Source organism: Mobula hypostoma, chromosome 1 (genome assembly GCF_963921235.1).
Source record: "Mobula hypostoma chromosome 1, sMobHyp1.1, whole genome shotgun sequence".
In the NCBI taxonomy this organism is placed as follows: domain Eukaryota; kingdom Metazoa; phylum Chordata; class Chondrichthyes; order Myliobatiformes; family Myliobatidae; genus Mobula; species Mobula hypostoma.
This window is the reverse complement of record NC_086097.1, coordinates 145,457,268-145,479,036: the sequence shown is the minus strand read 5'-3', so window position 1 is coordinate 145,479,036 and position 21,769 is coordinate 145,457,268. Positions and strand designations below refer to the sequence as shown.

At 41.4% G+C, this 21,769-nt stretch overlaps 1 protein-coding gene across 2 annotated transcripts in view; it reads right to left on the bottom strand.

The window, feature by feature from the left end:
• elp6 (elongator acetyltransferase complex subunit 6) overlaps positions 1-21,769 on the bottom strand; it is a 46,767-nt gene that overhangs the window by 1,771 nt on the left and 23,227 nt on the right. For both annotated transcript variants that reach the window (XM_063057430.1, XM_063057437.1), the window contains exons 3-6: positions 19,271-19,341; positions 17,286-17,419; positions 4,613-4,805; positions 6-152 (exon numbers count right to left, since the gene is read on the bottom strand). In XM_063057430.1, coding sequence (XP_062913500.1) covers positions 6-152; positions 4,613-4,805; positions 17,286-17,419; positions 19,271-19,341 — 545 coding nt within the window. The remainder of the gene's footprint in view (positions 1-5; positions 153-4,612; positions 4,806-17,285; positions 17,420-19,270; positions 19,342-21,769) is intronic.

Below are 21,769 nucleotides of genomic sequence, written 5' to 3'. Positions count from 1 at the left end.
CATACCTCACCATGGATATCCTTGCAGTACCCAGTGGCTAATCCTTCCGCTTGCAGAATCAGATGAGACTGGTAACTCAGTGATTTGACCACAAAATCATTTTCTTCATCTTCCAAATCTTCTGTGTTATGCGCCAATGCCACTAAGTTTCCCTGCAATACAAAAGGATTTTTTCCCTCCTTTAAAAAAACATGGAACTGTTTCCAGGATACAAAATATAATAAATTTGCAATTATGTACAACTTTAAAGGTAGAAAAGCCAGCTAAAAATATATATCAAGGAAAGAATTAACAGTAACAATAAGAGACAATAGGATGTGAAAATAGACATTGGCTATAATGGAAAAATCTGAAACAGGAGTACAAAAAGCCAAATACACTCAGCTGATCAGGCAGTGTGAAAAGGAGTTACTGTATCAGATTACAGAACCTTCGTCAGAAATTAGATAGTGAGAAAACAATTTAGTTTTAAGTTGTAAAAAAAAACCGAGGTGAGGGGATAGGAGCGAGGCCACAGGTGTGAGGTAATTCCACTAATTACAAAGTTTTCTGGTTGATAGCTTAATGAGAAGAGTGGAGGGGGGTGAGGGCAGAGATAACTGAGTCATACAGCATAGAAATAGGGCCTTCATCCCACAATACCCATGCTGACCCATCAGGTACCCCTCTAATCCTTTAAAGTGATTCCATTTACCGCACTTGTTCCATTACCCACCCCCCCCCCCGAGTATTCACCCTGACACTTTAAAATGCAATGAGAGTACCCGCCACCACCACTTTCTTAGGCAGTCCATTTCATCGCAATCACTCTCTAGATGAAAAGAAATCTTCTGATCTCTTCTCTTTCTCATCTTATAAAACTATGCCCTCTGATTTTACACATCTTTCTTAACCTTGTGAAAATTGGGGGATAAAAAAACAAAACGGAACTGGTTTTGATCCAGGGGACAAGTATTTTTCTGAGCACTTCATGTTTTTGTTTCAATCTTCTGGGATTTGTAGTTCACGGATTTTTATGTTAAATGATAGAGCAGGCTGGCAGGCCAGGTGGTTACTGCTGCTCCTAATTTGTCTGTTAATAGGCAAGTTAGGTTAATGAGATCTGTCTAAGATTGTATAGAATCATAACCCAACTTCTGAGCTTCAGTAGTATTCTGATAAAGCTGGACCATTGCCTCTTTAACATCAATAGTAGATTCCGGTTAACTGGACCATTGGTTAGTCGGGGCAGCCACCCATCTGGGACAGCTCTTAAAAGACAAAAACTCACTAAGAAAATAACCGGCAACACACATCAAAGTTGCTGGTGAACGCAGCAGGCCAGGCAGCATCTATAGGAAGAAGCGCAGTCGACGTTTCAGGCCGAGACCCTTCGTCAACTTTGATGTGTGTTGCTTGAATTTCCAGCATCTGCAGAATTCCTGTTGTTTGCAAGAAAATAACCGGGATTCCTTTCATTTATTTGGGATACTATGCGCTGAATAGGAGCTGGAGACTGTTGCCGAACAGTTTCTATCCAGCGTAAGTCGCGTGCGTGGCCGACAGACCAACACCATTATTTGAGTATTTAAAAACCATCAGTTGCATGTGTTTCTGTTCAAAAAGCATCAATTTTTGTCACTGATAGTTGGCGAGAAACAAGCAAGACAATTCAGAACTGTTTTGCTCACTGCAGTTTCAGGCATTCAGGCTCGGAGATGCCAGAAACAGCAGGGAGTGAAAATGAAACAGTTTCACACCTTCAACAAGTTAGAAACAACTGAGAATTTGAAGATATCTGTTGTGTTCATTTGCCTTTAGCTACTGATGAGACCTGAAGTCTGGAGATGGGACAAAGCCAGAACTCAAAATACTCCTTTATTCAGTAAAACCACTCAAGTGCAAAATCTCAAAACTCAACTGTACATCCCAAAGCACAACTACTTAAATAGTTTACCCAAAGAATATTCAAGATGTTGATTGGAAAATCGCTCAATTAGTGAAAGTCAGCCTGAGATTGGTTGTCAGCTGACCAACGGGCATTAGTTGTTTAAGCTTGCCATAACAGTATTGACAATCATCTTGAATATTACAAAGAAAATGAAGATTTGGAGGATGCAATCATCAACAGCATTGTATGAAGGCAGTCCATTAACTACGCTAGGTGTCTGTGCTGATTTTATTTATTTATTTATTTATTGAGATTAAGTGTGGAACAGGCCCTTTTAATCCTTTGAGCTGCGTTGCACAACAATCCCCCCGATTTAAACCCAGCCTAACCACAGGCCTATTTACAATGACCACAGTCAAAAGAACGCGGTGTGGATGAATTCCTCCGTTGATAAGTATGAGGAACTAAGACAGTTTTATAGTACTGAGCAGTATTGGTGGTATTCAATCATGTTTTAACTACACAATTTGTTACTCAGTTTGTCTTTTTTTAAAAAAAAACCTTTCTAACTATTTCCATGAAACTTTGGCTAATTTGGGCAGTGTTTAATTGGGCCAAAACATACTGGTCCTGGTGTCTAAATTAACCGGAATCCACCGTACGTCCTTCCCAAGACACAGGGTCCAAAGTAGAACAAAATTCTCAAGGTGGCTCTGCATCTTTACAAATGAAGCAATACTTCAAATCCTCCGTAATCCAGCCACCATCAGACGAAGTAAAATATCATGAATACAGCTGCATTTCCCAAGAGTTTTTAGTTTAAAATAATTATGTTACACCTGTTAACATTGGTCTATTTGTACAATTCTGTGTTGATCTTTATTCCTTTATGGATTTATTTTATGACATATAATCCACTACATATCCACAGGTATGCAAGTTATTCTTATTTGTCTTAGGAAAGTAAATACAAACTAATCAAAATAAATTCTAATTTTGCTCAAATTTGATATTATCAGGCTTTCAAAGCAATGCTCAAATAGTTGCTTTGAAATATTGACATCTCATAAACATAACTAAAGCATCCAACACTCCAATTTACAAGATTATGTTATTACAATTCTCAGGATAATATTCTTTGATCTGAACTTCAAAATCAAATTACTCGCTAACAAAATATCAAGTAATTGATGAAATCTGCTAGGTTTAAGGCAACTGGAATTCTCCTTGAGAATGCTAGGGAATGCAAAGATCCACCGTGAAAACATGTTGTGTATTGTTGCAGATTGCTGGGAACTGGCTGCATTGAATTTGACACCACTGTTTAATAACAGGAAAATTACCACAGTACATAAATTTCTTTGGATATCACCCAGGTTTCAAGAACAAATAATGCACAAAAGGAAACAAAACTGCAGAAGCAATACTTTTACTTAACAATTACAATCCAAAAATTCGACCAGATTACTGATAGAAGGGAGTTAAGCAGCTTGCAGAACAAAAAGATTGGTACGAGTAACATTCTGGTAACCATAACAAAGGATGGATGTGGTCGCTCTGTACAGAGTACAAGGACAAACACGAGAAAATCTGCAGAGGCTGTAAGTCCAAGCAACACACATAAAATGCTGGAGGAACTCAGCAAGCCAGGCAGCAGCTATCAAAAAGAGTAAACAGTCAATGTTTTGGGCCAAGACCCTTCATCAGGACTGGGAAAAAAAGATGAGAAGTCAGAGCAAAAAGTTGGGGGAGAGAAGGAAGTAGTATAAGGTGGTAAGCAATAGGTGAAACTGGTGGGGGCAGGAGGGGAGAGGGAGGGGTGAAGTAAAGACCTGGGAAGTTGATTGGTGAAAGAGATAAAGGGCTGAAGAAGGGGGAAATCAGATGGGAGAGGGTAGAAGACCATGGAAGAAAGGGAAAGGGGAGGAGCACCAGAGAGAGGTGATGGGCAGGTAAGATGAGAGGGAAACGAGAATGGGGGAATGGTGAAGGGGGGAGGGGGTAAATACCGGAAGTTTGAGAAATCGATATTCATGCCATCAGGTTGGAGGCTACCCAGACAGAATACAAGGTGTTGCTCCTCCAACCTGAGTGTGCCCTCATCGCGACAGTAGAGGAAGCCATGGACTGACATGTCAGAATGGGACTGGGAGGTGAAATTAAAATGGGTGGCCACTGGGAGATCCTGCTTATTCTGGCAGATGCAGCGTAGGTGTTCGGTGAAGCTGTCTCCCAAACTACATTGGGCCTCACCAATAACACGGGAGGCCACACCCAGAGCACCAGATATCACCTAGTACTTCTTCCTCCCGTCCATCCCACTTTATTGCTCTGATTTCTCTTTTCTCCCCCAGTCCTGATGAAGGGTCTTGGCCCGAAATGTCGAATGTTTACTCTTTTCCATAGATGCTGCCTGATCTGTAAAGTTCCTCCAGCAACTTGAGTGTGTTACAGAGTACAAGGAACTCAGTTGTCAGAGCAATGAGAATCGTTGCAAATTTTCTGGTAGCTCAGGTAACCTCATCCTTTGGTGCTCCTGACCAATAAAATAGTTTAAATTTAACAAATCACTGAACAAAACTTCAATATCAATTGTAAAAATATGCCATAAATATGGAACAATTCAGGCAACATCCATTGAGAAAAAAAAATTAATGTTTTAAATTGATTATCTTTTATCAGAATTTGGAACATATTCAGAAGTACCAATAAAACGCTTATGGAAACTGGCATTAAACTTACCTTAAGCTTTGAGCAAAGTGTGGCTCTACAGTAATGCATAAAATTCAAAATGTCTTTAGTGGTCACTCCAAGGCTAAGCAGGACACTTAAGTCATCTATAATCAATACTGGAAATTTCCAAGCAGTTTCACTGGTCTTCTGTACTGATGTACAGACGAACTTGTAGAGTGATCGAAGACTTGCACTGGGAGAGCTGGAAGATAAAATATTCTCACAGGAGCTGCAATTGTGGCAACCTGAAACATTGAAACCTTTAACCTTACTTGCATTTTGCACAAAACTGGTTCTTCCAACTCCAACCCAAACTAACCGCTGATTTGGTGGAAAGGTTAAAAGACTGGGTGTGGGAAGTGGGAGTCAGCACTCCACTTTCCTTGCAGTTTAGGGTTTTCTGTACATCAGATGACAATTCTCCGCCTGATCAGGTATCAGATCGACACTTCAGTATGAAGGACACCAGCACAGAAGCAGCTGATGAATGCAATATATATATTTAAGGTCAGTGCATTTAAAAATGTAAGAATGGAGAAAATTACTTTTCAAGTAGGAGCTTCCTCATAATATTGGATTTATAAACAAAAGCCATACTAATTCTTCGTAAAATGAAAACTATGTGAAAGTCAAGGGCATCAATTTCCTGCCTAACGTTCAAAGCCCACGATATTCAGCTGTCAAATTAAGCATTGTTTTATAGACGAACTCTCAGTGGCGCTCCAATGTGGCAGTTTTGTCAAACTGTGGATTTTCCCGAACTTGAACACCTAATGGTCAAATACCATCTGTTCTATTTACCTAGGGAGTTCTTCATCATAATCCTGACTGCAGTTTACATACCACCAGCAGCATACCATCAAACGCCTGAGATACTGCATAGCGCTGTCACCAAACAAGAAACAGTCTACCCTGATGCATTACAAATCATAGTTGGGGACTTCAATCAGGCTTGTTTGAAGAAAACCCTGCCAAAATGCTATCAGCACAGGTCCCAACACACTACAGCACTGTTGTACTAAGATAAAGAATGCCTCTGTTCCATGCCCAGGCTGTATTTCAGTAAATCTGATCATTTGGCTTTTCTTCTCCTTCCTATATACAGGCAAAGGCTTAAGAACAAAGCTCCAGATTAGAATAGCAAAGCAGTGATCACAGGAGGTAGAGGAGCGACTATGGGATTGCTTCGCAACAGTAGACTGGGCCGTGTTCAAGGACTCATCTGGGGATTTGAATGAATACACCATGGTTGTCACAGACTTTATTTAACCAAGTGTGTCCCCACAAAATCATTCAGAGTCTTCCCCAACCAGAACCCCTGGATGAACAATGAGATCTGCAATCTGCTGAGACCCAGATCGGAGGCATTCAGGTATGGTGACCAAAAAAGTTACAAGAGGTCCAGAAAGCCATCTCATGGTCAAAGTGGCAATTCTGAACTAAACTTGAATCAACGAAGGATGCTCAACAGCTGTGGCAGTGCTTGAATGCTATCAGGTCTTACAAAGATAAACTAAGTGACGTAGGCAACAACAGGGCCTCACTTCCAGATGAGCTCAATGCCTTTTATGCTCGTTTTGACCGTCAAAACACAAACTATCACAGGCCCCAATGATCCTGTGATTTCAGTCTCTGAGGCCAACGTGCGAGCAACCTTCAGGCCCATCCTGCCCACAGGGTACCTGGCCAAGTATGAAAGACCTGTGCCGATCAACTGGCTGGAGACCTCAGAGATCTTTAAACTCTTACTTCAGCATTTATTTCAAGCAAATTTCACTAATACCGGTACCTAATGACATAATAACTTGCCTCGATGATTATCATCCAGTAGCACTTAAGGTACATCTAGAGTGATGAAATGTTTTGAGAGGTTAGTGATGTACAATGACTTGGATCTGCTCCAATTTGCCTACCAGTGCAACAGGTCCACAGTAGATGCTATCTGATTGGCTTTTCACTGAACCCTGGAACATCTGGACAACAACGATGCATACATCAGGATGCTCTTTATTGACTACAGACTGGCATTAAATACTATCATCCCCTCAAAACTAATCATAAAGCTTCAAAGGCTTAGCCTCAATGCATCCTTGTGCAACTGAATCCTTGATTTGCTCACTTGCAGACCCCAGTCAGTATAGATTGGCAACAACATCTCCTCCACAATCTCTATTACCACAGGCCCACCACAAGGCTGTGTACTTAGTCCCCTGCTCTACTCCCTTTGCATTTCGGACTGTGTGCCACAATCAAGTTTGCTGATGACAACAATGTCATGGGCTGAATCGAAGGTGGTGACAAATCAGCATATAGGAGGTGCCATAACAACAACTTCTTACTCAATATCAGGAAGAACAAGGAGCTGATTTTTCACTTCAGGAAGGGGAAACCATAGATCCATGAGCCAGTCTTCACCAGAAGATCAGAATTGGAGAGGGTCGGCAACTTTAAATTCCTCAGTATTATCATTTCGTAGGACGTCCCAGGTTCAGTATGCAAGGACAATTACAAAGAAAGCATGGCAGTACCTCTACTTCCTTAGGAGAAAATGAATCTCAGGGTTGTATATGGTGACACACATGTACTTTGATAATAAATTTACTTTGAACTTCGAAGAAAAGTTACTTTTTCTTACAGACCTTGTCGTGTTCCAATCTTGAGAGAAAATAACTAGTCAAATTTGGGCAAGTTTGGAATTCTTTCCTGTCATGTACAGCTGATGGTATATCTAGTTCAAATGTTAATTTTAAAATGGAAGCTGATCATTTTGTTTTTAAGCAAAGGGATTTTGGTCAAAGGCAAACATATGGAGTTAGATTACAGATCTGCTATCAGTCCAGTGAATAGGCTTGAGGGATGACCTCCTCTTGCTCCCAATCCTTTCGGCAAATCTTCCATTTCTTGCACAACCCCTCAATTTAGTGGTGAAAGCGTTGCAAAGTTACAGAGGTTGATTGTGCCATTGCCATGATTAACACCCAGCAAACTAACCATTATTATTTCCTTTTGCATTAATTTAATACAACACAGTGGCATTTGCAATCAATTCAGTAGACACCTTGCTGTGGGTCTGGAGCATTCAAAATGCAAACTAGGGACAGACACAGCATTCCTTTGCCAAAGAAAATCTGCAAACTATATATTTTGTTTAAATGCACCAATGATTTCATGGGTTGCATCATAATACCATCTTTTAAAACTCTGTTTTACTTGAGGTCCTCCCCCTCCTCTCCACCCCTATCATGGCATGATATGATATCATGATATTGGATCATTAGTCCAGGCCTCTCGATTACATAACCGCTATGCCAGCAAACAAAGTCAGCCAGGGCAAGGCTAGTTAACAAACTTACTGTTGGTTGACTGCAAAGCTATGTTTCAAATGCCAGATAAGAGCAATCAAAAAGCTTGAAAATCCAAGGCCAATACTGCTGTCATACAAAAAGGTTTTGTGCAAGATTGCAACAAAGAGGAAAAAGCAAGGTGGGGAGGGAAGAAATTTTCATTTTTCCTCTCTCATCCATGCACTCAAGAGTTAAATGTCCATAGTTACTAAATGCTTAATGAAGTAATTAATATGTATAGCTGAGCCTTCAGAAAGCCTTTGTTGGGGTGATCATCAAAGCAGAAACCCATCTTACGCTTAGATCTGAGCCTTGAGAAAGCTCATATGTTATCCAATTGTGCGATGATTGGAGGAGAATTGAAATTGGATCAATTAAATGAATAGTGGATTATTACCTCTACCTACATTTCATATTCATCAACTGAGAACTAGTGTATCTCTTGCTTTAGCAGAGATCTTATTGCCCTCCTTTATCACCACAATGTCAACAGTTTACTGCTTCCAAATTAGGATGGTTTCCAAACACCCTTATAAAACCAGGATACTTCACTCCACCACAAGCTCAATGCCTTTTATGCATGCCCTGAGGCTGATGTCCGATAATACAGTACTTCAAAAGGATGAGCCTTCACAAGCCATCAGGCCCCAGTGGTATACCTGGTCAGGTACTGAAAACCTCTGCCAACCAACTGACAGCAGTACTCAAGGACTTCAGCCCCTCTCATTGCTGCAGTCTGAGGTGTCCACCTGCTTCAAAAGGCCATCATTTATTCTGGTGCTCAAGAAAGCAGCACGAGCTGCATCAACATCTATCGCTCGGTAGCGCACGCATCTTACATAATGAAAAGCTTTGAGAGGAGGATTATGGTTAAAACAACCTTCCTTAAGTTGACAGTCAATTCCTAGATTCAGGAAACTTGGAATATTACCAAGGATTCTTACAAACTTCTATAGATACAGAAATGAGAGGCTCATCCAGAATATTAAGATACATGGGATCCAAGGTGAATTGGCCGTTTAGACTCAGAACTAGCTTGCTCATAGAAAGTATTAGTTGAAGGGACTTATTCTTGCTGGAGATCTGTGATTAGTGGTGCTCTGCAAGGATCTGTACTGGAACTTCTGCTGTTTGTAATGTATATAAATAACCTGGACGGAAATGTAGATGGATGAGTTAATGAGTTTGCAGATGATACGAAGATTAGTGGGGTTTTGGAGAGCATAGAAGACTGGCAAAGAATACAGCAGTTACAGATACAGGTGGAGAAATGGCAGGTGGAGTTTAACCCGGCCAAAGGTGAGGTGTAGGTCAAACGTAATCAGACAGTACACTCTTAAAGGCAGTGTTGATGAACAGAGATCTTGGAGTTGTAGTTCCCTCAAAACGGCTACGCAGGTTGATAGGTTGGTTAAAGGCGGCTTATGGCATGCTTGCATAGAACCATAGAAACTACAGCACAGAAACAGGCCCTTTGGCCACTCTTGGCTGTGCCGAACCATTTTCTGCCTAGTCCCACTGACCTGCACACGGACCATATCCCTCCATACACCTCCCATCCATGTATCTGTCCAATTTATTCTTAAATGTTAAAAAAGAACCCGCATTTATCACCTCGTCTGGCAGCTCATTCCATACTCCCACCACTCTCTGTGTGAAGAAGCCCCCCCTAATGTTCCCTTTAAAATTTACCCCCTCACCCTAAACCCATGTCCTCTGGTTTTTTTCTCCCCTTGCCTCAGTGGAAAAAGCCTGCTTGCATTCACTCTATCTATACCCATCATAATTTTATATACCTCTATCAAATCTCCCCTCATTCTTCTACGCTCCAGGGAATAAAGTCCTAACCTATTCAACCTTTCTCTGTAACTGAGTTTCTCAAGTCCCGGCAACATCCTTGTAAACCTTCTCTGCACTCTTTCAACCTTATTTATATCCTTCCTGTAATTTGGTGACCAAAACTGAACACGATACTCCAGATTCGGCCTCACCAATGCCTTATACAACCTCATCATAACATTCCAGCTCTTATACTCAATACTTCGACTAATAAAGGCCAATGTACCAAAAGCTCTCTTTACGACCCTATCTACCTGCGACGACACTTTTAGGGAATTTTGTATCTGTATTCCCAGATCCCTCTGTTCCACTGCACTCCTCAGTGCCTTACCATTAACCCTGTATGTTCTACCTTGGTTTGTCCTTCCTTTGTTAGTCAAGGCATTGAGTTCAAAAATCAACAAGTTACGTTGCAGCTTTATGAAACACTAGCCCATCTAAAGTACTGCGTACATTTCTAGTCACCTACAGAACATGAAGGACATCAAAGCTTTGGGAAGGATGCAGAAGAGGTTTCCAGTACGTTGCCTGGATGAGAGAGCCTGAGCTGTAGTGAGAGGTTGGACAAACCCGGGTTGTTTTCTCAGGAGCAGCACAGGCTGAGAGGAGATCTAATAGAGGTTTATAAGGTTATGAGAGGCATGCATAGAGTAGACAGACTGTATCATTTACCCAGGGTTGAAATAACTAATATCAGAGAGTATGCATTTCAGGAGGTGGGGGGGTCATTTCAAGGGAGATGTGAGAGGCAAGTGTTTTTTTAAAACACCAGAGAGTGGGGGTGGGTGCCTGGACTGAACTGCTGGTGGTAGAGGCAGATATAATAAGAACTTTTACGAGACACTTAGATAGTCATACTTTATTGATCTCGAGGGAAATTGGTTTTCGTTACAGTCGCACCATAAATAATAAATAGTAATAAAAACATAAATTGTTAAATAGCAATATGTAAATTATGCCAGGAAATAAGTCCAGGACCAGCCTATTGGCTCAGGGTTTCTGACCCTCCAAGGGAGGCGTTGTAAAGTTTGATGGCTACAGGCAGGAATGACTTCCTATGACGCTCAGTGTTGCATCTCGGTGGAATGAGTTTCTGGCTGAATGTACTCCTGTGCCCACCCAGTACATTATGTAGTGGATGGGAGACATTGACCAAGATGGCATGCAACTTAGACAGCATCCCCTTTTCAGACACCACCGTGAGAGAGAGTCCAGTTCCATCCCCACAACATCACTGGCCTTACGAATAAGTTTGTTGATTCTGTTTGTGTCTGCTACCCTCAGCCTGCTGCCCCAGCACACAACAGCAATAGACAATAGGCAGATGAATGTCAAAGTTCAAGGTAAATTTATTACCCAAAACACATGTATGTCACCGCATACAACCCTGAGACTCATTTTCTTGTGGGCATTCACAGTAAGTACAAAAAACACAATAAAACACCACACTCAACAGGCAAACAACCAATGTGCAAAAGACAACAAACTGTTAATACAAAGAGAAAGATAAAATGATAGTAATACTAATAAATTAGCGATAAATATTAGGAACATGAGATGAAAAATCCTTGAAAGTGAGTCCAAAAGGTTGTGGGAACCATTCAGTGATAGGGTGAATAAAGTTGAGTGAAGTTATTCCCTCAGGTTCAAGAGCCTGATGGTGCTGAGGCTCCTGTGCTTCCATCCTGATGGCGGCAGCGAGAAGAGAGTACGGTCTAGATGTGGGGGTTCTTGAAGATGGATGCTGCTTTCCTGCAAACAGTGCTCCAGGTAGATGTGTTCATTGGTGGGGGGGGGGGGGAGGTGAGAGGCTTTATCTGTGACGGACTGGGCTGTATCCACTACTTTTCGTAGGCTTTTCCATGCAAAGACTTTGGTGTTTCCTCACCATTATGTAACCTTTTCAGTGTACTCTCCATCACACATCTGTGAATGTCAGCCAAAGTTTTTGATAACATGCTGAATCTTCGCAAACTTCGAAGTAGAGGTGCTTCTGTGCTTTCTTTGTAATGGCACTTACACGCTGGACCCAGAAAAGATCTTCTAAAATGATAACACCGAGTAATTTAAAGTAACTGACCCTCTCCACTGCTAATCCCCTGATGAGGACCGGCTCATGAGGCTTCAATTTCCTCCTTCTTCAGTCAACAATCAGTTCCTTGGTCTTACTGACATTGAGTGAGAAATTGTTGTTGTGGCAACATTCAGCCAGATTCTCAGTCTCCCTCTTACATGCTGATTCGTCACCATCTTTGAATCAGCCAATGGCAGTGCAGCGGTGCCTTAAATATGGCATTGGAGCTGTGCTTAGCCTTAAGGTTGATTTATACTTGTGCGTACCAGTTTACGCCGTAGCCTAGGCAAGTGGGCTACGCCATTGTGAGCATTTATACTTGTGCGTTGGTGTGTCTGCATCGCTTTGCAATTCACCACCAAAACGATAGTTGGCGTTGGGGTTTCTATGCCACTGTGTTGAGTTTCAACACGAAGAAACTTAAAACTTCAAACAATGGCGACTGAAACTAAAGGAGGGTGAATTTTCTGTACTTGTCTGGCCACTGAGAGACATGGACGAGGAAATGCATTTCAAATATTTTCGTATGTTGGCAGGTAGATTTGGCAATTTGGTTCATCGTCTCCAACGATTTATTTCACATCAGTGTACGCACAGTATACTCAGAGACTGGCAATCACCATTCCAGTTTTAGCTTCAGGTGGAAGTCAACAGGCTGTAGCAACTAGCTACAAACTGGCATCAAGCACAGGGACCTCCATAATTTTGGAGGTCTGTAAAGCTTTATGGAAAGCATTGCAGCCAGAGTTCCTTCCCTACCCTTCAGTCGCCCAATGGGAAGCTATTGCAGCGTAGGAGGAAATAAGATGCTACCAAGCAGACCAATCACAGTTGTTTCAGTCTGCGTCACTGCGACGCATAGTTACATTTTGGGAGAGGTGCGCGTCAGGCTACGGCGTAGGGTTCGGCATAGAGTACAGCGTAGGGTACGTGGCTACGCCATACCTGCAGCGTACAATTAACGCACAAGTATAAATCAGCCTTTAGTCCCAAGTATAAAACTGGTAGAGCAGGGGGCTACGCACAGCCTCGTGGTGCACCTGTCCTGATGTGACTGCGTTGGAGATATTTCCAATCTGAACTGACTGGGGTCTGCAAGTGAGGAAACAAGAGGACCAAATTGCACAAGGAGAAATTGAAGCCTAGGTCTTGATGCTTATTGATTAGTTTTGAGGGGATGAAAATATCGAATGCCAAGCTGCAATCAATGAAGAACATCCTGATGTATGCATCTTCGCTGTCCATATGTTCCAGGGTTGAGTGAAGATCGAATGAAATGGCAGCTCTTGTTCACCTGTTGTGACAGCAGGCAATTTAGAGCAGACCAAAGTTGCTTCTCAGGCAGGAGATGATATGTTTCATCACCAACCTCTCAAAGCACTTTGTTACAGTGGCTGTAAGTGTTACTGGACGATAATTATTGAAGCAGGTTACCAGCTCCTTAGGCACTGGTATAAATGAAGTCTGCTTGAAGCAGACAGGATGGGTACCACAGTCTGCCAAAGTGAGAGGTTAAATATATCAGTGAACACTCCAGTCCATTGATTAGAACAGCTCTTTAGTATTCGGCCAGATACTCTATCTTAGTTGGATGATTTCCATGGTTTTCACTTCAGCCTGAGACTGAAATCACAGGGTCATCAGGGGCTATGGGAGTTCACGAAGATGCCTCCATGTTTTGATGGTCAAAGCAAGCAAAAAAAGGCACTGAGCTCATCTGAGAGTGAAACCACGTTGTCACCCATGTCGCTTGGTTTCACTTGGTAGGAAGTGAGAACATCCGACCCCTGCCACAGCTGTCCAGCATCCTTCAGTGCTTCAGGTTTGGTCTGGAATTGCCACTTTGCATGTGGAATGGCTTCTTGGAGGTTGTACCTGGACCTCTTGCATTTTACTGGCTGCCAGACCTGAATGACACTGATCTAGTCCTCAGCCAATTGAGAATCTCATGGTTCACCCAGGGCTTCTGGTTGGGAAAGACTCTGAATAATTTTGTGGGGACACACTCATCTATGTTTGGTTTTAGTGTGACAATAGACCAAATTATCAGAAGATGCCGATAAGAGAGAGACAAATGGGGGAAACATTCAAAATGCTAATAAGAGAGAGACGAGAGGGATTAATGAAAAGGGGACACAGTTCCGAGTATTGTCAGAGACCAGTTGCTTTGAACCTGAACTGTTTGAAGTTTGATGAACAGGCAATACCCCAGCAGGGGGATAAAAGGAACAGGTTCGCTAAGGCAAAGGACACACACGACAGCACGAAATAACGAGACCCTGGAAAAGCGGTGTGCCCCCACAAGTTGGTGGGAGTTTTGGAGGTCTAGACGCAGGACCAACCATAGACGCACAGGGTGAGAAGGTACGGTCGGCGGGAACCTGGTGTGTGTGTCCACCCTTGCCTGGGTGCCGGGTTCACCGCAGAAGAACGATTGTATCCGGAACGGAGGGGTCACAGTCGGTGACCTCAGAAGACATTAAAAAGGTCTCGCGCCGATAGCGAACTGTGAAGAACAAAGGTCGGTCTGTTGAATCCGATTTGAATATCAGCATTCGCTCTCTCTCTCTCTCTCTCCCCCCAACGGCACGACAGCGATTACTGTGAACTGAAACTGAACTGAACTCTGTGTCACTTGAGACTGATCATTTTACCCCTAGAATGCGATAGAGCTTGATTGATCCTATTATCCTAATTCTGTGTACATGTGTGTTTATTCATTGCTAACCTGTTGCATTTATATCCTTACTATTAGAGTACTGTGTTACTTATTTCTTTAATAAAACTTTCTTAGTTCCAGTAATCCAGACTCCAACAAAGTGGTCCATTTCTGCTGGTTTGGCAACCCAGTTACGGGGTACATAACATTAGGAAGTCTGTGACAACCGTGGTGTATTCATTCAGATCTTCTGATGAGTCCTTGAACATGGCTCAGTCCATCGACTCGAAGCAATCCTGCAGCTGCTCCTCCGCATCCCGTGACCACCTCTTTGTTGCCCTTATTTCTGGAACTTGCTCCTTAGCCTCTGACTGTATGCAGTTAGGAGGAGGACAGCCACATTATCAGATTTCGCAAAATGTAGTGTAGGGATCCAAAGATTTCTTATGGTAGTGTAGCAGTGGTCGAGTGTATTTGGATCCCAGGTGCTGCAGATGATATATTGTTGATAGTTGGGCAGAGATTTCTTCAAATGAACCTGACTGAAATCCTCAAATCCTTGAGAATGATTTGAAAGGGGTCAGGTTAGGCTGTTTTTTGTTTGCTGATGCAGGCACTTGGTACATAGAGTTCCTGCTCAACATCGACCTTTAGCTGTACATAAGCTGCATTCAGAATCATGGAGGAGAAGTAGAACAGTTGGCACCTAATCATTTGACGCTCCAGGTCGGGGGAACAAGAGTGCGACAAAGCCGCTATGTCTGAGAACCATGAAGAGTTTATCATGAAACACAGACCCCCTTCCCCCCCAACATTTTGTCTTCTCCAAAGCAGCAGACTGGTCCATTCTGTGTATTAAGAGGCCTTCAAATATGATCAATCAAATCCAGTGTTTCTTGAGTTAGCCATGTCTCCATGAAACACAGAGTGCAGTAATCCCGGAATACCCTCCAATACAGCAATCTTTTCCTTAGGTCCTCAATCGTGTTGTCCAGCAAATGTACATTTTCTAACAAGATACTGGGTAGACAAAGTTTCATACACCAGTATTTTAGTCTGTCTTGGAGTCCTCCTCTCCTCCCTTACGGCCGTGGTGATGGACCTTCGTCCGTTTAAAGGTGGTGTACCTGAACTCTTGAGAATTAAGTCCGCCATGTCCTTCCAAAGGTCGTGAAATCGCTAGTTCATTAAGATGGTTCAAAAGCATGATACTGCAGATTTCAGTGGGAGTAGCTCAGAAGAGGTACATATAGAGGTTTTGTAAGCTGCCCACAATTTTCACCAGCACCATCTTGGTTGAGGAAAATGAAGAGATATTGATATTGTATCGTCGGAAAAGGTTAGTTGAGTTGGCCATTTGATTACTAATTTAATTGGTTTGGCACATCATTGTGGACGGAAGAGTCTGTTCCTGTGCTCTACAGTTTTATGTTCTATGTGGTGGAGAGCACGCTGACTGGTTGCAGCGTCTTGCAATTCTGTGCGCTGGAGCCTCCATACCAAGCTGTGATGCACACCCAATGATTCAGGAGTAGCTCCTTTCCCTCTGCCATCAGATTTCTCCATGGTCCATGGACTATCAATACTACCTTGTTATTGGGTATTTTTGCACTATTTCTGTAATTTGAAGATTTTTACATCTTTGCACTGTACTGCTGCCGCAAAAACAAAAAATTTCACATAATATGTCAGTGATAATAAACCAGATTCTGTAGGAAGGCATTCACCACAGACACCTTTCCCCATGCCTTGAAGTGCCATTGACATGACAGCGCCCCCCCCCCACCCCAAATCCTGGCAAGCCACACAGCTCATCTTGCTGGCTGGCATGCATGCATGCTTACCAAGGCTCACAATCCAAGGACAACGTCACCTTGTCACTGACAATGACAAGGTTCAGTACTATAGGATGACCCAGAAGGCTAAGATACAAGATCCAAGGCTGATGATAGGAAATGGATGGCAATGGTGGGATGAAATTCCTGATTCAAAATCGTACTGCAGGAATGTGAGTGTAGAAGGTATAACTGTAATGTTTGCAGAATACAAGAAAATTGGTGCTGTAACAAGAAGATTGTCTCAGACTACATTAGGGTATAGATCAGAGGCAAAGTTGGGCAGAGCACTGGCAGATAAATATTAATCCCTACAAGTGCGAGGTGATGCACTTTAAGAAGCCAGATTGGGGTAGGACATATACAGTAAATGACAGACATTAAGGGAGTGGGCAGAATGAGAGAAGGTGGGAGGAACAGAGAGAAGCTGACAATGATGAAAAGGAAAAGGAAGATCAGAGCGAATCAGGAAATATTTGGCATGGTCTGATGTAATCAAATACCGTAAGGGCTTACCGGTAGCAGTTTAATAGCAGCCATGGGATTTTATTAAAGATTACTAAAAAATAACTTGCTTCCTTCCCTTAAGGAAGACCATTTGTCAGATCCAACAAGAATGATTGGAACAGCATTTCAAACTAGACGTTGTCTGCTTTGTGCATTTCTTATTCTTGCATATAACCATATAATAATTACAGCACCGAAACAGGCCATCTCAGCCCTTCTAGTCTGTGCTGAACTCTTACTCTCACCTAGTCCCACCGACCTGCACTCAGCCCATAACCCTCTATTCCTTTCCTGTCCATATAGCTATCAGAGAAAGAAAACTTTTTGAGGAAGCCTTGAAGAACAGATTAATCTGCAATCTCCAGTAAAGATTCATTCCATCTTCTAACATAATTATTTGTCTAAGACTTTGAAATTATAATACCTTAGAAATTGCAGAGGGGATGATTTGTGCAAAGTACTGTCCTGTTGATCATCAAGCAATAGGTCAAGAGATGAGCACAGTCCTTCCAAAAATACCAGCTGTCCCTTCTCTCTGGCTGCAGACAGATTAACTCCCTGTTAACACAAGCCACACATGTGGATGCATAATAAAATATGATGAGATATATGCAGTAAGAAATTTCTAGAAAGCAAATCTTTCCTGCACAGATTCTTTTTAAAGAATGCTTCAAAACAAAGGACAACAAATGAGTAAACACCAGAAATGGCAAATATTTAAAAACCCATCCAGTTTTTAAATACTTCTGCCTTTCATTAAAATCACAGCTGACCATCCACTGCAGCGTCATATTGTATCACAATTCGTTCAATTCCTTTAATAATGTTTTGAATGAACACAAAGTGAAAACAATCCACATTGGTAAGGAATTTCAAAGTCTCACCACTTTGAGGGAAGGAATTTCCCTTCATCTCAGTACTAAACGCTTATGCCTTATTCTTCAAATGTGCCCCATGGTCCTCAAGCAAGGGAAACACCACCTTTCCATCTAGCCTGTCAAGCTCTTCATGAATTGTGTTGGTTTGATGAACTACTCTCTCAAATTACAGGTTACAATAGTAGTCCACTCAATCTCTTTTCATATGCAAAGGTGCCATTCCTGGAATTAATCTGATGAATCTTCACTGCTTTTCCTCCAAGTATATCCTTTGTTAGGTAAGGAGATGAAAGTGGTACACAGTTCTCCAAATTCAGTCTCACCAAGACCCTACACAGTTGCAAAATCATAACAGCATAAGAACATAAAAACATAAAAAAAAATAGGAGCAGGAGTAGGCCATCTGGCCTGTCAAGCTTGCTCTGCCATTCAATAAGATCATGGCTGATCTGGCCATGGACTCATCTCCACCTACCTGCCTTTTCCACATAACCCTTAATTCCCCTACTATGCAAAAATCTACCCAACCTTGTCTTAAATATATTTACTGAGGTAGCCTCCAGTGCTTCATTGGGCAAATAATTCACAGATTCACCACTCTTTGGAAACAGCAGTTCCTCTTCATCTCCGTCCTAAATTTACTCCCCCAAAATTTGAGACTATGACCCCAAGTTCCAGTCTCACTTACCAGTGAAAACAACTTTCCTGCCTCTATCTTATCTATCCTTTTTCATAATTTTATGTTTCTATAAGACCTCCTCTCATTCTTTTGAATTCCAGTGAGTACAGTCCCAGGCGACTCAATCTCTCCTCATAGTCTAACCCCCTCATCTCCGAAGTCAACCTGCTGAACTTCCTCTGCATTGCCTTGAAAGCCAGTATATGCTTCCTCAGGTAAGGAGACCAGAACTACATGCAGTACTCCAGATGAAGCCTCACCAGTATCCTATATAATTGCAGTATAACCTCCCTGCTCTTAAATTCAATCCCTCTAGCAGTGAAGGCCAATATCCCAATTGCCTCCTTGATAACCTGCTGCATCTGCAAACCAAACTTTTGTGATTCATACACAAGCACCCCCAAGTCCCTCTGCAAAGCAGTATGCTGCAATCTTTTACCATTTAAATAATAATTTGCTCTTCCATTTTTCCTTCCAAAGTGGATATTTTTCCTTCCATTGTACTCCATGAGTGGGAAGTTGCCTACTCACTTAACCTATTAATCACTCGTTGTGTCTGGATGTTTGTTTCCCTATCAGTCTACATGTACAAACATCACCAATCTCTCACGATTTAACAAATACTCCACTTTCCCATTATGTAGACCAAAGTTGAAGACCTGACATTCATCCAAATTATATTCCAGTATAAAATTCACTGACCAAGTGAATTAGAAGAGGAATAATAAAATAAATATGTAGAACCACCAGGATAAAATGTCAACAAAATTAAAAATAAAACACACCTATTCATACGCAAAAGGGAATCTTTAACATTTAAAAATTGTTGCCAAATACTTCATCCAAACTTACCAGCTTTTGGGCAACAAGACTGTAATGACTGAATGACTGAAGCAGGCCAAGAAAGCAAACTTTGCAACCTCCTGCAAAACAAATTAACATTAGGCTCAGTACTACTGAGAAAGCTTTTTTTTAAATTTCCACTTTACTCCCTCAAAATGTTTTTTGTTCCAAATCAGCCGCAGCTTCCAAATCCATTCCAAATATTCTACTGAAATTGAATCACAAGCTGGAAAAACACAGCTTAAAGGAAATTCCACAGTCCACCAAAGTCAGAATCACTTTTAACCACACCTAATATACATACAAGCTGTACAAAATACCTGCACATACATGCTTTTATTAAGATATTAAGGAATATATAGCTGCTAATAAAACAATTAGGATCAGCTTGTTACTCATAAATTTTCTTGTAATATTGTCAAAATAAATAACAAAAGTCCCATAAAAGTCTTAAAAACTATGTGGGGGCTTGATTGAGTTGTGTCAAGGGGTTTGATTGAGTTGTGTTGAAATATTCATGCTTGGAATGCAGAACAAAGAACTACTAAAATATCAAATTAATTTATTTCTTCACCTGTGGAGTGATTGAATTTAGTACTTCTGGGAGGGTTGGCATAAACAGGGAGGATGATTGAAAGTTATTCAAGACAGTAAGAAAAGGGTAATTTGAGTGGGTGTGGGCTCTAATAGAGCAGGAACATCGACAGTTTGACTGAAAGACCAGCTTTCATGCTGCAGTTTCAACATAAACCTGTTACGTTTGTCACAGGGCTTAAACTGCTAGAACTTGCCACCAGGTTTCTGAAAGGAGCCAAGCCTGCTAGTAATGTTAAACATTAAAAAAACTCGCACATGACAGAAACCCAAAACAAAAACAGAGAATGTCGGAAGTTGAAAAAACCTTTGAGCAGAAAAGTTTATTTTTTGATGAGTATCAGGTATTAAAACACTGGGAAAAAAACTTCAGCAGCAATGGAGAAAAGAAAAGTAGTTAATGCTTCAGGTCAGAGATTCTCCGTCAACACTGGGAAAGAGAAAAGAAGTTGGAGAGAGTGAAAGACGAATGGATAGAACAGAGAGAAAATCTGAGGGTGAGCTCAGGGTTGATGTAGCGATAAACTATTGAAGCAATTCTGGTTGCTAGATTAACTAGTTAGGGAGATAGAACACAAACAAAGGAACATGCAAATACTGTGAAATGCAGAGCTGTTTAAGTGGAAAGATAAAAATTCAGCAAATATTACAGGTGAATAACCTACAGCAGAACTGGCCAATTCTGTTTTTAACAGAAAAAGCAAGTTATCAGAAATTTCTTTCATTTGCTGCTATCTAACCTCTGGAGTGTTTCAAACTTTTTTGCCTTTAATCAAATCGGCTTCATTGAGTTGTATAGAACATCAGAAATATTCTTTTTCAATTTGTGGAACTTAATGTTAAAATTGTAGAAACTATCTAGGCTGAAAAAGGAACCTCATTACAGATCATATTTTGTTAAAGTGTAACGTATTTAAATACAGAGGACACACACAAGAGAACTTTGTCAAATCCTCCCTTCTAGCAACAAAATCAAGGGAGCTGAAATTCTACCCAAGTATACCCTTAAACCAGTTTAATCATTCTACCCCCTCTATGTAGCTAAGCATGTAGCTACTTTCACTTGTTCCACAGGTCTAGTCACACAAATCGCAATGATATTGATCAAAAATTCTAATTCCAATTCCATAACCTTATGAGAGAGTAAACAAAAAATTTAATACCTTTGTGGAAAATGTAATAAGTTAACATTTTATTTTGTTGAGAAACCACGCTCAATAGGCTCTTCCTGCCCTTCAAGCTGTGCTGACCAGCAATCGCCTGATTTAATCTCAACCTAATCACGGGACAATTTACAATGACCAATTAATATTCCAATCGGTATGTCTTTGGACTGTGGGATAAAACCAGAGCACCCGGAGGAAACCCACAGTAATGGGAACTGAACCCAGGTCAATGGTACGTTACCACGCTGCTCAAGCGAATGTATAAAGGCTTTAATCGGAAGTGGTATCAGCTTATAATTGATCATTTACCAAAAATAAAAGAAAGAGATTCAAACCAACACATACAAAATGCTGGAGGAACTCAGCAGGTCAGGCAGCACCTATGGAAAAGAACAAACAGTCGACATTTCTGTCCGAAACCCTTCTTCAGGATTGGAAAGGAAGGGGGAAGATAACAGAATAAAAAAAAAAGTGGGGCGGGGAGGGAGGGGAAGGAAGATAGCTAGAAAAGATGCATCTATTTTAAATGGGATCATTTTCATTAAAGGCAAATTCATAATTATGTTTAATGAATATAGCTTCTCATCAAGGACAAATACAGTACAAAGTCATTATTTGCTACATTCCCAGCAACAGAAATATTGTGCAGAACTTTGGGAAAACTTCTAAAACCTGAGGGAAACAACAGAACCATTGCAGAGCTCTTTGGCTTTGCTTCACCTCCTTCAGTATTTTCCTGCAATATATT